We start from the raw sequence: 16,772 nt of genomic DNA, 5'->3' as shown, positions 1-16,772 counted from the left end.
ACTCTGGAAAACAGTCCATCATTTTCTTATAAAACTAAAAATGTACTTACCATATGACCCAGCAATTGCACTCTTGTGCATTTATCCCTGAGTAATTTATAAAAACTATTTATCTCATGCAGAAACTTGTAGACAAATGTTGGTAGCAGCTTCACGTACAACAGCCAAAAACTAGAAATAACCCACATGTCCTTTAATGGGTGAATGGTTAAATAAACCTGTGGTTCATCCCCACTCCCTGGAATACTATCCAGCAATAAAATGGAATGAACTGTTGATACATGCAACAACTTGGATAGATCTCAAGAGAATTAGGCGCAATGGAAAGAAACCAATCCCCAAACATACAAGATGCCATTTAAATAACAATTTGAAAAGAAAAAACTTGAGAAATGTAGAACAGATTCATGGTTACCAGAGGTTAAGGACGGGTGGGGAAGAGGAGGTGCAGAGGAAGGAGATGGGTATGGTTATAAATGGACAACATAAGGCATCCTTACAACGATATTCTGTATTTTGACTGTGGTAGTGAAGATACAAATCCACACATGTGCTAATAGTGTATAGCACTAAACACAAACACATACACTCACACCAGTACAAGTGAAACTGGGCAAATCTGAAAATGATCAGTGAATTGTATCAATGTCAATATCCAGGTTCCAACTGTATAGTATTGTAAGATGTTACCAATGGGGGAAACCGGGTAAAAGGCACAGGGATCTCTCTATATTATTTCTTACAACTGCATGTGAATCTACAATTATCTTAAAGGTTTAATTAAAAAAGCAAACACTGGGGGCTGGCCCGGTGGCGAAGCACTTTCCCGTTCGGAGGCCTGGGGTTCGCTGGTTCAGATCCTGGGTGTGGACCTACTCACTGCTCATCAAGCCATGCTGAGGCAGCGTCCCACACAGAAGAACTAGAAGGACCTACACTAGGATATACAACTTTGTACTGGGGCTTTGGGGAGAAAAAAGAGGAAGACTGGCAACAGATGTTAGCTCAGGGCCAATCTTCCTCAAAACAAAACAAAACAAAACAAAACAAAACAAAACAAAACAAAACAAAACCAGCAAACGCTGTTAAAATGAAAAGCCAAGCCATAGATTGAGGAAAAAAAACTTTTGCAATCCATATATCTGATGAAGGGTTTACCTATAACATATAAATAACTCTTACAATCCAATATTAACACAATTTTTTTTCTTTTTTTAACTGATGTCATAATAGTTTATAACATTGTGAGATTTCAGTTGTACATTATTATTTGTCAGTCACCATATTAAATGTGCCCCTTCACCCCTTTAACACAATTTTTTAAATGGGCAAACGATTTGAACAGACACTTAACTAAATGAGATACAGGAATGGCAAATAAACACATGACAAGATGGTCAATATCACTAACTAATAAGGAAAAGTAAATTAAAACTACAATGAGATGCCACTACACAGTCACCAGAACTATGGACTGGTAACACTAAGTGTTGAGGGAGGATGTGGAACAACTGGAACACGTCCCTAGAGGGAATGCAAAAATGGCATAGCCACTTCGGAAGAGACAGTTTGGCAGTTTCTTAAAGTTAAACATACACACTTACCATATGACCCAGCAATCCCACTCCTAGGTATTTACCTAAGAGAAATGAAAACATATGTCCACACAAAGACTTGTACTCAATTGTTCATAGCAACTTTATTCATAATCTAAATTAAGAAGCTGGAAACAACCCAAATACCCATCTACCAGATAATTTATAAACAAACTGTCATCTAGCCACACCATGGGACACTACTCAATGATAAAAGGATTAATGTTACACATATCAACATGAAAGAATCTTAAAAGTACTATGTTAGGTGAACCCCAGCCAGCCAATAAAGGCTACACACTCTATGATTCTATTTATATGAATTTTTAGAAAAAGAGAAAACTATGGTGACCAAAAAAACAGGGAAAAACTACAGTGATTTCTGGCCAAAAGCCAGTTGTAGGGAGAGAGGATTGCCTACAAAGGGTCATGAGGAAACTTTTTGGGTTAACGGAAATACTCTATAACATGATCGTGAAGGATGTACAATTGTATACATTTATCAAAACTCATTGACTGCACACTTAAAATTTGTGTATTTTATTTTATGTCAATTACACTTCAAAAAACAGATAAACATGTTGGGGCCAGCCTAGTGGCGAAGTGGTTAAGTTCGGGGCGCTCCAATTCGGTGGCCTGAGTTCACGGGTTTGATCCCGGATGCAGACCGACACCACTCATCAAGCCATGCTGTGGCAGCAAAATAGAGGAACACTGGCAGAAATGTTAGCTCAGGGCCAATCTTCCTCACCAAAAATAAATAAATAAATAAATAAAGTAAATAAGTAAATAAATAAATGTGTTAACTTGAATTTCTAAGAATACCATAAAAACAACTGAGAAGTTACAGAATGCATTTATCAGTTTACTGAAAACAGTTAAGGTTAAAATTATGTAAACCTAAGATAAATCATTTACCCATTTTTATAAATAAGAATAAATCTATAATATTTTTCTAGTACCTTAATTTCTATTGCACAGTGTAATGTGTAACTAAAATGAAGTTACTACAATGGAATCTTTTTAAAACAATATTTCTTTATTAATCGTGTGTCCAAGCATGTACTCAACTTTGGTATTGGCTTTTTGGAACAATTAGATAAAAATAAAAAATAAGACAAACTTCATTTTGAGGTCACTTAAAGCCCTTTAAAGACACGTGCAAATGTCCTCTCAATTCCAAACTCGGCAAATTTCATTTAATGACAGGCATCTTCCAATGAAAAGTTGTCTAATTAATGTAAAGTTAGATAACAACACAGGAAACCCAACTCCACAAATTATCCCACAATTCAAAATCTCCAAGCTTCCTAAGACTCTCTCCCACCAACTCCTCTTCTCCAATGCCTGTGGAGGGTATACAACCTGGCTCAAAATTTCTCTGACACTGTGAGAGGTGGGGGTCTATGTCTCCTCCCCTTTAATGTGGGGTTGCGTGACTGAGTAACAGAATATGGGAGAAATGATGCTACAGTTTCTGGGCCCAGGCCTTAATCTGGCACTTGAAATATTCACTGCCAAGCTAATGTAGATATCCAGACCACATAAGAGAGGTCAAATATAGGTGTTCCAGCTGAGGTTCCAAGCAAAAGCCACCATCAACCACCAGCAGTGAGGGAGGTAACCTTTAAGATGACTCCATCACGGCCACCATTTATCTGCAACCACATGAGGCAAGCGAGACCCAGTCAACCCTCAGAACCAAGAGAAATGATTTTTATTGTTTTAAGCCACTAAGTTTGAGATAATTTGTTATGATACAGTAACTGGAGCACCCAGATATTTCTTCCTATTCCTAATCAATACCAAGGCCTATAAAAATGCAAAGCACATGTATGGAAGGAGGTAAAATCCAAACCATACCACTCCTTCCTCTCTCCTCACCCCCAAGTTGACAAACAAATTGTCTGTAATCTTGAAGCACTGAGGGAAGTGTTGAGGGAAGGAACAGTCATGCCTAACCCTGTTGCTACCCCTTTTCACTTTACTTTGGTTTCTGCTCCTTCCCCGAAACACTCTTATCAACAATAGCAAATGAGGAAAAGCATAGGGAGGAAGTCCATTCTTTACACCTAACTCTATCCCAGTAGTCCCAGTAACAATAAGGGAAACAGGGAAATCCAGCACTGCCTTCTCCATAGGATGTTTTGCATCTCATTTCCTCCAACCTCTGTCTCTTCTTACCCAGCACTCCTTGATCATCAACAATTACATATGTAAAGAGGAAATACAAGACAAAAGAAGGAAAAGCCAAATAGTCATTGCTCCATACTAGCTCCCACCACTTGCACAACCACGGACCCCAACAGTTCTCACTTCCCACTCCCTCAATGGAGTTCTATTTTAAGTACTACAACCCATTAATAAATTCAGAGCTACCTATTCAGGTCTCAAAAAAAGAGACCTCCCACCTTACAATTTCCTTACAAATTAAGACTTGACACCTTTAAAAGGGATATGAAACTATACCGATACTTACATTGTACAATGCAATGGAAACAGAACGTATCCTATTACCTTCCACAAAATTCAGCCTAATTCTCCACCTTCTGAATACCTGACACCTTAAAGTGACAAGAATACAAGAGCGAGCACAAGCATCATCTTATAGATCTCTAAACGTATATAATCTAAGTTCATACATTTTATAAATTCCAATACATCTAACTACAAAATCAGTCTTGGGCAACTTTTTCAAGTTGGAGTGAGTATCCTCAATGACGGTGGGGAGGGAGGGAGGGAGGGAGGGGGAAATGCAGAGTTGTGGTTGATTTCAGAAGCCTGAAAATTCTACCCAGTAACTTCTGTTTTATCTGTTTGTTTGTAATTTTAATTTGATAATAAAGATTTAAGAAGAACAGGCCATGAACCATATGGATGGCCACCTTATCACAGTGTACTGTCAAAGAACATCAACCCAAGCTTTTGTTTACAAACCTCCACTAACTTTTTTCATGTTGATGAAAAAGATGAGAAGCAGAATTATATGTAAATTAAACATTTTTGCCAAGACAAGGTACTATAATACAAAGTTCAAAATCATTAGTTCAAACTGAAAAAGGTATTAGAAAAATTGAGCCCTTGCTAGTATAGGCATGCTGAACTCAAAGAAATCCATTATAAGAAACAATACATTCACAATAAAATGCTCATTTAGATCCTGCTACTCAAAGAATAATTCCAGGATAAGCAGCATCAATATCACCTTGCTAGAAATGCATAATCTCAGGTCCCATCCCAGACTTAGTGAATCAAAATCTCCATTTTAATAAGATCCACAGTTGAGTCACATACACTTCAAAGTTTGAGAAGCACTGACTTAGGATCAACAAAACAGTATCATCCTTCACATCAATACTGCAAGTTTGAACTTTAAAAAATTCTGTATTGGTTACTTTTTGATATGATTATTTGGGGTTTCAAAATTGCATAAGAGATACAAGTTTATACCTAGTATTACACCGGTAGAAATATGTAGGCAATATTGATCATTTAGGTAACCATTCTCAATTAACACCTTAACAAAAAGGACACTATGTTCTAAACTAGTTGATCAAATTGAGCACTTTCAGCACTCACTGAAAGTGAACTCACTTGTAGTCTTTGTATTCTGTAGTAGTAACTCTGGTCCTTAATCATTGTTAAAGGATTATTCCCACCTCATTTACTTTGTATAGTGCCTGGCATAACCAAATAAATATTACTAAAATTTTGATGCAGGTAACTACTCTCAGGAGAGGGTACTTCTCAATAACCAACTTGCTGAACAACGGCATCATCACAATGGTCTGGCTGCACCTCTGTACAAAATTATTAGGCAATAGAGAAGCAACTGAAGATCTCAGATACTCTTTATTGACAACCTTTGGTACTCAAGAGATAAAAACAGCAGTCTTGTTCCTTCCAATCTGGCCCGCTCTCCTCTAATGGCAGATTTAATTAGAAAGGGATTGGAGGGCCGGCCCCGTGGCTTAGTGGTAAGTGCTCGCGCTCCGCTACTGGCGGCCCGGGTTCGGATCCCGGGTGCGCACCGACGCACTGCCTCTCCGGCCATGCTGAGGCCGCGTCCCACGTACAGCAACTAGAAGGATGTGCAACTATCTACTGGGGCTTTGGGGGAAAAATAAATAAATAAAAATTTTTAAAAATTAAAAAAAAAGAGCTTTCTTAAAAAAAAAAAAGGGATTGGAAAGACACATATATATATCATAACTTCAGGAGACAAATTTGAAATCTCAAGGGTGGTGTTCCCATCCTTAACCTAAACTCCACTTTCTCCCTTCATCTGCTCACTGTATTATCTTTGCGTATGTCTGTCTGCTATATGTATTAAAACACAGGATCCTTTAAGAACAGAAAACTCCTTTTTGTATGCCCAATTCATCCCCCTACCTTCTACAACTAATGACCAGCAGGAAATGTAACACATTCCTAATAGGTTCTATTAAAGAAAAAACCCTATTCTGGAATGGCAAGCACAACTTTCATACAATAAGCAAGGCTCACCAGTTTCATCACAGAAGCTTAATAAAAACCATGTCTACCACTCTAACAATTACTGTAGTTTTGATCATAGTAAAACTTCCAAATTGAATTTTCTGAAACAAATTCAAACACCAGTTTAAAAATCCCACTAAGAAAAGTACAATGACATTTCATTTACCAAACAAGCATTCTACTGTATGTGAATTTTCCAAATGAATGAAAATGCACCACTCTTTAAAATTTATATTTAAGATGTAAATCTTTCTTACAATTGATTATGTAACCTCCTAAAATATTTACAAATGTCTGGGGTTGTTTCAAAATAATGGGGAAAGGGAGGAAGAGAGTGGGTAGGATATAGGCAAAACAAGGTCATCCATGAATTGATAATATTTGAGGCTAGGTGATGGACACGTGTGTTCATTAAACTATTCTACTTTCATATGTATTTGAGACTTTTCATTTAAGAAAATTTCCACTACAGTAATCAAAACAATGTGGTACTGGTATAAAAACAAACATAAAGACTATAGGAATAAAATTGAAAGTCCAGAAATAAATCCATTCATCTATGGTCAATTGATTTGACAACAGTGCCAAAACCAATCATTAGGGAAAGAAATACTCTCTTCAACAAATGGTGCTGGGGGGGCCGGCCCCATGGCGCAGCGGTTAAGCGCACGCACTCCGCTGCTGGCAGCCCGGGTTCAGATCTCAGGCGCACACAGTCATGCTGTGGCGGTGTCCCACATAAAGTGGAGGAAGATGGGCATAGATGTTAGCCAGGGCCAATCTTCCTCAGCAAAAATGAGGAGGATTGACATGGATGTTAGCTCAAGGCTGATCTTCCTCACAAAAAAAAAAAAAAAAAATGGTGCTGGGATAGGATATCCACATATGAAAGAATGAAGGTTGGACTCCTACCTCATACCATATACAAAAATTAACTCAAAAAGAGTTAAACACCTAAATGTAAGCAGTAAAACAATAAAACTCTTAAGAAAACACAGACATGAATCTTCATGATCTTAGACTTGGCAATAGATTCTTAGCTACAATACCAAAAGTACAAGCAACAACAACAAAAATAAATCAGATTTCATCAAAATTAAAAATTTTTGTAAAAAAGGACACTAACAGGACAATGAAAAGACAAACCACATAATGGGAGGAAAATAATTACAAAACATATATCTGATAAAGGTCAAGTGTTTAGAATATATAAACAACTCTTACACCTCAACAAAAAGAGAAACAAACCAATTTAAAAATGAGAAAAGGACTTGCAAAGACATTTATCCAAAGAAGATATACAAATGGCCAGCAAATACATAAAAAGATGTTCAACATCATCTGTAATCAGGGAAATGCCAACTGAAACCACAATGAGACTCTACTTCCAATCACTAGGATGGCTATTAAAAAAAAAAAAAAAGGAACAAAAGCATTGCAAAGATATGAAGAAACTGGAAGCCTTGTACATTGCTGGTGGGAATGTAAAATGGTGCAGCCACTGTACAAAAGTTTGGTGGTTCCTCAGTTAAACATAGAATTACCAAATGACCTGCCAATTCCACTCCTAGGTATGTCCTCAAAAGACTTGAAAACAAGGATTTAAACAAATACTTGTACACAAATGTTCATAGCAGCATCATTCACAATAGGCAAAAGGTAGAAACAACTAAAATGTCCATCACTGGATAAATGGATAAACATTATGTGGTGGTATATGTATACATATATATATGTATACATACACACACACACACAATGGAATATTACTCAGCCATAAAAACAAAATGAAGTACTGATGCATTCTACAACATGGATGAACCTTGAAAACATTATGCTAAGTACAAGAACCCAGACACAAAAAAGTCATACATGATATGATTCCATTTATATGAAATATTCAGGATAGGGAACTCAAAAGACATGAAGTAGATTAGAGGTTGCCAGGGGCTCAGAAAGGGGGAAGTAGGAAGTGACTCCTTAATGGGTACAGGATTCTGCTCTGGGTGTGCTGAAACTCTTTCGGAACTAGATAGAGGAATGTACTCAACACCACAGAATTGTACATTTAAAATGGTTAATTTTATGTTATGTGAATTCCACTTCAAACAAATTTCAGAAAATTGATTACATATTTCATACAAACTCAAATAGGAGCAAATTATATAATTTAACACTTTATTCACCATTCCGGAGTGAAAGAGGATTTTGTCCTTAAACTAAACAATAGTACAGAATGAGTTGCCACTTATAAGTCTCTCTAATAGTTTCCCTCCATTCTAATTACTAATAGATTGAGATAAACAAGTTTTGAGAGTTCTAAATAAGTTCAGAAAGAGAGCATAACTTTTAAAAATTGCGAGCTACACCACAGCTGGATATTAAATATTAGAGAATTTATGTTAACTGCACTAGGTGGGATAAAGATGTTGTGGTTACATAAGTAAACATTTAGAGAGAAAATGTCACGATGTCTATAAAATAAAACACACATAGCAAAAATGGGGGCAAAATGCTAGTAATGATCAAATCTGAGTGATGAATATATGGGGGTTCGTTATACTATTCCCTCAACTTTTCAGTGTACTTGAAATTTGTATAATAAAAAGTTAAAATTTTAAATTTTAAAACAATTATAAAGTTTATATAAACAAAAAGTAAACTTTGGTCTGAATCAGGGACCTACTACTTTGACTCATAATTTCAAGTCTGGGAAGGTAATACCTTCCCAACATTTCATTTCTTTAAGACTTCTGTTAGCTATTAACGTGTCTAAAAGAGGAAATCATTTTTTATAATCGTTTTGACCTTAGAGCAAATTAAATTCTTAAGAAAACAATGGAAAATTCACTAAGGACATGCCTTTTTCTCCTAGGGTTCAGTTCTGAGAAGTAATGCCTTTAAGGAAAGTAACATCCAACCTTAAGTAAAAGGTCACTGACCTGTAGTGGGGGATTATAAAATAAAACTAAAATACTAGACGATAGCACTACTGTCCTTGTACTGTTTTACAGGGCATTAAATATTGACTTTGTATATACGAGGTAAAATTTCAAGTCTAACCACTTAAAAAAATAAAAATTGCATATATAAATTCTAACCCAGGATAAGAAGAAAAAAAATTTTAAAAAATAGAAATAAAGTGTGGCAGAATTGGCACAAATAAAACACAAAATAGGATGGCTGAAACAAGGTCAAATATATCATTAATCAGAAGCAAAGTAAGTGACTTTAAACTCTTAAAGATATGTTACCAAAATGTTTTTATAAAAATTTAATTTTATGCTGTTTACCAAAAGATAGACCTAAAACAAGTACACAGAAAGGTTAAAAGTAAAAAAAATGGAATCTTCAACAAAACATGAGCAAACCAAATCCAAGAGCACATAAAAAGGATTACACACCATGACCAAGTGGGATCTATCCCAGGATTGCAAGATTGACTCAACATATGAAGATCAAGTAATGTAATCCACCATATATAAATAGGATAAAAGACAAAAACCACTGATGATCTCAATAGATGACGAAACAGCATCTGACACAATCCAACACCTTTTCATGGTAAAAACACTCCACAACCTAGGAATAGAAGGGAAACTCCTCAACCTGATAAAGGGTATCTATGAAAGCCACAGCCAACATCATACTTAAGGGGGGAAAAACTGAAAGCCTTTTTCCCCTTAAGATCAGAAACAAGACAAGGATGTCCACTCTCCCCATTTCTAGCCAATACTGTACTGCAGGATCTAGTCAAAGCTTTAGGCAAGAGAAAGAAATAAAAGGCATTTTGACTGGAAAAGAGGGAGGAAATACTCTGAATTCGCAGACAACAAGACCACGTACATAGAAAATCCCAAGGAATCAACAGGACAAGACAAAAAACCATTACTAATAAATGAGTTCAGTAACACTGCAAGATAGAAGATTGATATACAAAAATCAACTTTATTTCTATGCACTAGCAATAAACACTCTGAAAATGAAACTAATAATTCCATTCACAATAGCATAAAAAAAGAACTAAATGCTTAGGAATAATTTTTAAAAAGAGTTCCAAATCTTGTACTCTGAAAACTATGAAAAATCACTGAAAGAAACTGAAGACGTAAATAAGCAGAAAGACATCCCATGTTCATAGAGCCAAAGGCATAATATTGGCAATACTCCAAAAACTGATCTACAGATGAAATGTGATCCCAATCAAAATCCCAGCTGCCTTTTTTTAGAAGGAATTTTGAAGCTGATCCTAAAATCATTATGGAAATACAAGGGACCCAGAATAGCCAAAACAATCTCAAAAAAGAACAGAGAAATCACACTTACCAATTTCAACTTACTACAAAGCTATAGTAATCAAGAACAGTGAGGTAAAGCAGTAAGGACTGACATAACATATAAATCAATGGAACAGAACTGAGAATCCAGAAATAAATCCCTACACACATGGTCGATTGATTTTGACAAGGAATTAGAGAAAGAATTGTCACCAATATATTTCTAGCACCTAGAACAATATCTGGCACTTAAGTGCTTAAGCAGACACTCAATACATTTCTTGAAAGGGATGACTCAATACCATAAAGACATCAAGTGTACCAAATAATCTAAAAACTTAATGGGACTCCCAATTAAAATCAATTCCAACAGATTATTAATAGAGCTTAATAAATTCACCTATTACATAAAAAACAGAAAAGATCATAAGTGAGAAAAATATCAAGAGCATTAACAGATGTCTTAAGCTGTCCTTGAGTAATTTGCAAGCATTCTAAGCACCTGTAGGACAAACATAAATGATGATCAAAATGTCTCAGAAATGCCTAAATCTAGTTTAGGAATCCCTAAATCAGCAGTTCTCAAAGAAGTCCCCAAAGCATTCTCAGAGGTCTAAACTAACTCGGAGGTCAAAACTATTGTCAAAATAATACTAAGAGGCTATTAGCCTTTTTCATTCTCATTTTCTCACAACTGTACAGTGGAGTTTTCTGGAGGCCACACGATGTGTCATATTGCTACAGACTGAATGCACAAACAGATAAGAATCAAGATATCTTGGGGCCAGCCCGGTGGCACAAGTGGTTAAGTGCAGGTGTTCCACTGTGGTGGCCCAGGGTTCACCGGCCCGGAGCCCAGGTGCGCACTGACGCAATGCTTGTCAAGCCATGCTGAGCTGCCTCCCACAAGAAGTGGAGGAAGATGGGCACAGATGTTAACCCAGGGCCAGTCTTTCTCAGCAAAAAAGAGGAGGATTGGCAGATGTTCGCTCAGGGCCGATCTTCCTCACAAAAAAAAAAAAAGAAAAAAGAATCAAGCGATCTTCAACTAATTCAGACAGTAGAGAGGTTTGCGAAAATGTTTTAACAATGCCACTCTTCTCCTTATTTTTTGAAAATGATTAATGTTATTTGTTAATATGAATATTTGTTAATATGAATTATATTCAAATGAATAAATATTTTAAGAACTTTTCAGCTTTTTTTTTTTTTTGTGAGGAGGACCAGCCCTGAGCTAATATCCGTGCCCATCTTCCTCTACTTTATATAGGACGCCGCCACAGCATGGCTTAACAAGCGGTGCGTCGGTGTGCGCCCGGGGTTCCGAACTGGCAAACCCCGGGCTGCCAGCAGAGGAGCGCGTACACTTAACCGCCTGCGCCACCAGGCCGGCCCCAGAACTTTTCAGCGTTAATTTGAAATACGGTAAGTGTCACTAGACATAACGCACATAAACAAAAACCTTTTGGGTTCCTTAGCAATTTAAGAATGTAAAGGAGGCCTAGGACCGAAAAGTTTGAGAGCTGCTGTTCTAACCACTGACTCCCCATTCCTCAGTTAAACAATGCTTTGCCCACCTTATAGATCAATTGCAAGACTGGAATAAACCTAGAAGGATAAGTAAAGCACAGCTATTGGGCAAGTAACATCAAAAGTAGCTGCATCAGCTTCCCACAGAGATCACCAGTAGAGAAGGCTGAAGAGGTTACTATAAGTAAACAACAAAAGTTTATCATCTGCTTTCTTATTCATTTATGGCAAACCAGGATTTCTCCTCCTCCTTCCACTTATCAACTTCCTAAAGTATCAGTGTGGGAACAAGCTAAACCAAGAGAACTCTACAGATTATGCGTCTTTTTTCTTTTTTGATGTAATGTATGCAGATAGAGATTTTTTAGTTCAAATATATGCAAATGAGAAATTCCTTTGTTGAACTAGACTATTTGGACTATTTTGCCTCTTGGACCTGCTATACTCACAGCTCCTTCTGGACAGGTTCCGTAAGTAGATCACTATGTTTTCTACAAGGGAGGGACCCTGCTACCCTGATCATAACCTGACTGGCTAGGATGAATGTCTGACACTAAGGCAATCATATAAGGTTAGGCAGCTGTCTCGGAGACAGCCAGAACTTCCCAAAAAGCACAGTTTGCCAGTAATGACAGGAGCATTATCTGTAGTTAAAAGCAAAGAATAGTGGAGTCACTATACAGGCTCACCACCAGTGTAGGTAACCACAGCAACAAATAATCTGATGCTGAAGATATCCCGGAACTCTGTTGAATCCTGAAGGGCCTTCTAGTTCCTGAATGACATCCCCACCTCCATGATATCTGACTGCGAGATAGGTGAAATAACTATCTTCCTTCCTTCCATATCTTGGTGGGGTGGGGTGGGTGAGTATTAATCCCATCAAGGTAACACACCAGATTGCCCACTCCTTATAACCTGAAATATAACTACCACACTTGGGAAATTCAAAAGAAAAAAAAAAAAAAAGGACCAGAATGAAGAAGTGGAGGCTGTGAAAAACTAGATAATCCAGATCCCTTTTGTCCTCTGCACACATCATAAAGAGAACATCCACTGTATTGCGTAAATGGAACACAAGTTTCCCATAAGATAAGGTCCCATCATGTAAACTGATGACTGGGAAGGTTTCAGGAAGGAATGAAAATACTGTCTTATATTTTGTATGTCTGTAGATATTGAATCCTATCCCTTGTCAGAGTTTCCCCAGTCAACTGAAAAAAGGCAGGAAAACTTGCTGAACATCCTATCAAAATCTCATTCTCAGAATTACACAAGCTGGAACAAAATTCTACACCTTGGTCTTTAAACAAAACTATATGTTAAAAAAAACCTATAGTCTGATATAACAAAACATAAGCTATCTGAATAAAATGAGGCATTCAGATTAAACAATAAAATCTAATTTTAAAGGAACATTGGTTAAGAAATTACAATAAGGATTGATTAAACATAAGGATTAAAACAGTCTTTTATGTTCTTTCCAAGAACTAAAAAGTGGCTCAATGCCTTATCTTGATAACTAAGAAGCAGCTGCTCATTTCTCACCCAGTTCTACCTGCCCAGAAACATGCCTGACTTAGCACAGCTTGGCAAGTGAGATGAACGTAAAATCTTTAAAGTAGGGATCTTCACACAAGACAGTAAAACCAGACAAATATCTCATTTTACGCAAACAAGAATATTAATTCTATGATAGGACTTTCTCCATCTAGACTTTCTTCCCAGCCTGTGTTTGTATTCCTTTCACAAATATCCAAAATATCCTTGAAGAAAGTAGTAATATACAACATTAAGTTAAAATATCCCAACTTCTGGTCACTTTTTACTGAACTTCCTCTTCCACAAGTAGCTTGTTTGGATTTTGTTATTTTTTTGGTGACCGGTGGCCACATTATATTTTCTGTAAATTATTTTTTTAAGAAAGCAATTTATTGTACTAAGGCGTAGTTCGTTAAGTTTAACACAGAAGGGACTTGAAAATCTAGTAAGAGAGGAAAGCTGAAGGATACAAGATGACAGCTGAAATAATAAAATTTAATCATTAACCAACGGAATGAAGCACTTATGGGAGCCACCAAGGGACAAAATGGTGGCTTAGCTGATACTTTGGGGAGTGAATATTTTTGTTCTTTAGGCCTTTAAAATTTAATTGGAAATAAATTTATTTTGCACCTCAATAAATATGTAAACAAACAACTGTCAAAGCAAACTCACAAGGCAGTGGAACTTCCCTGTCCCTCTCTCCCTCCTCCAAAATATCTTGTATGGAGTGCCAAAGTAAAACGGCCAGGCAGTTCTGGTCAAAGGAGGCCGTCTGCAAAACCCTAGGATTTCTTAGATACAATTTGAAAGGCACTCAAGCGAAGGAGTCCCTGAAGCATTAAAAAAACAACAATGGAATACCCTGATATTGGTATATGAAAAAATAAATCACGGTTATCAATTATGTTGCCACCACTTTCCCTTCATCATGAGCCAAAAAATAGAGACTACAGATTAGTGGGGGGCTGTGGACCCAGTAACATTCCTTTTACGCTACCAAACCAATCATTTAACAACAGGCTCCACTGTTTGCAATTTAAATTTTACATAATCCATGAAAATCTTTATGAATTAATAAGAGACGCTCACTTTTCTCTAGAAATACACAGACAAGAACAAACACCTCCCCTGTGAACAGCTTTTTTCCATTGTCAAAGAGCCTGGAAAGTAAAAATTGTAAGTAAAAGACATAACATATATATCTATTTTTTCAATCTAAAGAATGGACTTATGTAATCCTGAACCAAGCAAACTGTAAACAGCAAAAAATTTTTTTAATAAGACAATCAGTGAAATTAGAAAACTGACTGGATACTTGATAATATTTAAGAAATCACTGTTAATATTCCTTAGGCTTGATAATGACATTGTGGTTGTTTTTTCCCTCTTCATCTTTCAGATACACTTAAAGGATTTACACATGAAAGGATTCTGAGATTTGCTTTAAAATATCCAGCAAGTGGACAAAACAGGATTGGTCATGGGTAACAAGGATTGAAACTGGGTAACTGGTACATGAAGCTGTATTATCTATTTTTTGTATACGGTTAGGGGGAAAAAAAAGTATCCTATGCATCAAAAAATACTGTCAAAAGTAGAGAACTTTTGCCCCACTAAATCACCCAGAATTCTGCTTATTTGTTCTTATTTATCTGGCTTAATTAACAAGTTCTATTCTTCAAATCAATTAACTTCCTCCAATAGACCTGTAACTGAAATACTAGATTCACCTTTGTGTCTTTTAATTCCAGGTGAGTGCCAGGTGAGGAAATGATCCAGGATTCCAACCTATAATTAGTAATCTTATTTAAACTTCAGACCACATAACCGTTTTTGAGTCAGCATAAGGAACTATCACAGATTGTTGCTTTTGTTTTTGTTTTTTTTCAATTTACCTTACTCTCTCTAGTATTTGAACTAAGTTTGGTAAGTAGTATACAAAGGTGACAAGTAACAGATGTTGTTCACTCCCAGAAAGTAAACTCCTTGAAAGAGAAGGGTAAAAGAACTCAATCGAATGTGACACACAGAAATGTTCTAAAAATCTCAGAGTACATAATTCGACATTCACCCTTACACTCCCTCCCCTCAAAACCCTTTTAAGGGGTTAGAAAGGAGCAACCCTGGTTGGTTTGTTTCGTCTCCTCCTCCTTTCTTAGGGGAGGTGCTAGAGAGCGAAAAAACGACCAAAAGACAGGCCGGAAGAAGGAAAGCGAAAAGCATGGAGTCTGGACAATCAGCCCTTAAATAACTGAGAACTGTATCCAAATTATATCAAGTTAAGTGGGAGTTGGCAATTAAACACCTCCCCGTAACTCCGACGTCCTTGAGCGGCTCAGAGAGGGAAAAACCCGGCTACAGGTACCTCCCATTCGAACTCCCCTCTCTCTCCCAGTATTCATATGTACAAAGGCACAAAAACCACCCTTTCTGACCCTCGCCGGCAGTAGCGCCGCAAAAACAACACCCACCCACCCAGCTGCGGCCCGGCGGAGTCGCCAGAGCCCCTCCCCGCGGTGCCAGGAACCCCAAAACAACCGCCCCGCTCCTCAGGCTGGACACCCCTCTTTTTCCAGGCCGGGCGAGGGGTGGGAGTGGGACTGTCTCGGCTGGGAAAACTCGCCCGCCGCCGAGGCCCTTCGCGCCCGCCCGGAACTGGGGTCTCGGACCCCGCCGCCCACCCTGGGCCCAGGCCCAGAGCCCCGCGGGGCCAGTCTCGCGCCTCGAGCCCGGTCCACCCCGCGCCGGCGGGACCCACGCGACCCACTGAGCCGCGCCGGCCGCCGCCGTGCGGACCCAGCCACTGCTACCTGTCTTCGCTCTTGTTTTTCTGCTTCTTCCCCATCGCGTGACAGCGGCGCTCGTGGCCCCAGCCCCTCTACTCGGTCTCTCACAGACCCACTGGCCCCCGGCCGACTTCAGTCTGCGTTCGGCTCCGCTCCCTCAGCGCTGCCGCCTCTCGCACCCGGCTCTCCACAGACCCGCGCACTGGGACAGGGCACATATGGTGTGGACACTCAGTGCGCAAGCGCATCGCCCCGCCGCCTCGGCGTGGGGACGCAGGGCGTGGCTCATCGAGAGCTGCGCTTCGTGTAGAGCGTCTCCAGTCGACCCGCCCGCCAGGCGGGAGCCCGAGCGCCCCCTTCCCGCAAGCGTCCGCTGCGCACTGTCGCCAGCGCGGTTTCCAGGTTCTAGAAGGCGGAGGTGGACAATGAGGCTGAAGGTACCCCACGTCAGCCCCTCCCTAGGGGAGGACGCAGACCTGGGGGCTTGGAGCTCGGTTCAGAAGTAGACCTTCCACCTTTCAGCCTCTGTACTTGGTATTAGC

General features: G+C 38.5%; 1 protein-coding gene across 2 annotated transcripts in view; it reads right to left on the bottom strand.

Annotated features, from left to right (window-relative positions):
* EIF5B (eukaryotic translation initiation factor 5B) overlaps positions 1–16,433 on the bottom strand; it is an 83,469-nt gene extending 67,036 nt beyond the window's left edge. For both annotated transcript variants that reach the window (XM_004435851.3, XM_014791666.2), the window contains exon 1: positions 16,255–16,433. In XM_004435851.3, coding sequence (XP_004435908.1) covers positions 16,255–16,289 — 35 coding nt within the window. In that variant the 5' untranslated portion in view covers positions 16,290–16,433. The remainder of the gene's footprint in view (positions 1–16,254) is intronic.
* Between the last annotated feature and the right edge of the window lie 339 nt (positions 16,434–16,772).

Source organism: Ceratotherium simum, chromosome 40 (assembly GCF_057802395.1).
Source record: "Ceratotherium simum simum isolate JZ-2026a chromosome 40, ASM5780239v1, whole genome shotgun sequence".
Lineage (NCBI taxonomy): Eukaryota > Metazoa > Chordata > Mammalia > Perissodactyla > Rhinocerotidae > Ceratotherium > Ceratotherium simum.
Note: the sequence above shows the minus strand (reverse complement) of the source record. Positions and strands in the feature narration are given on the sequence as shown.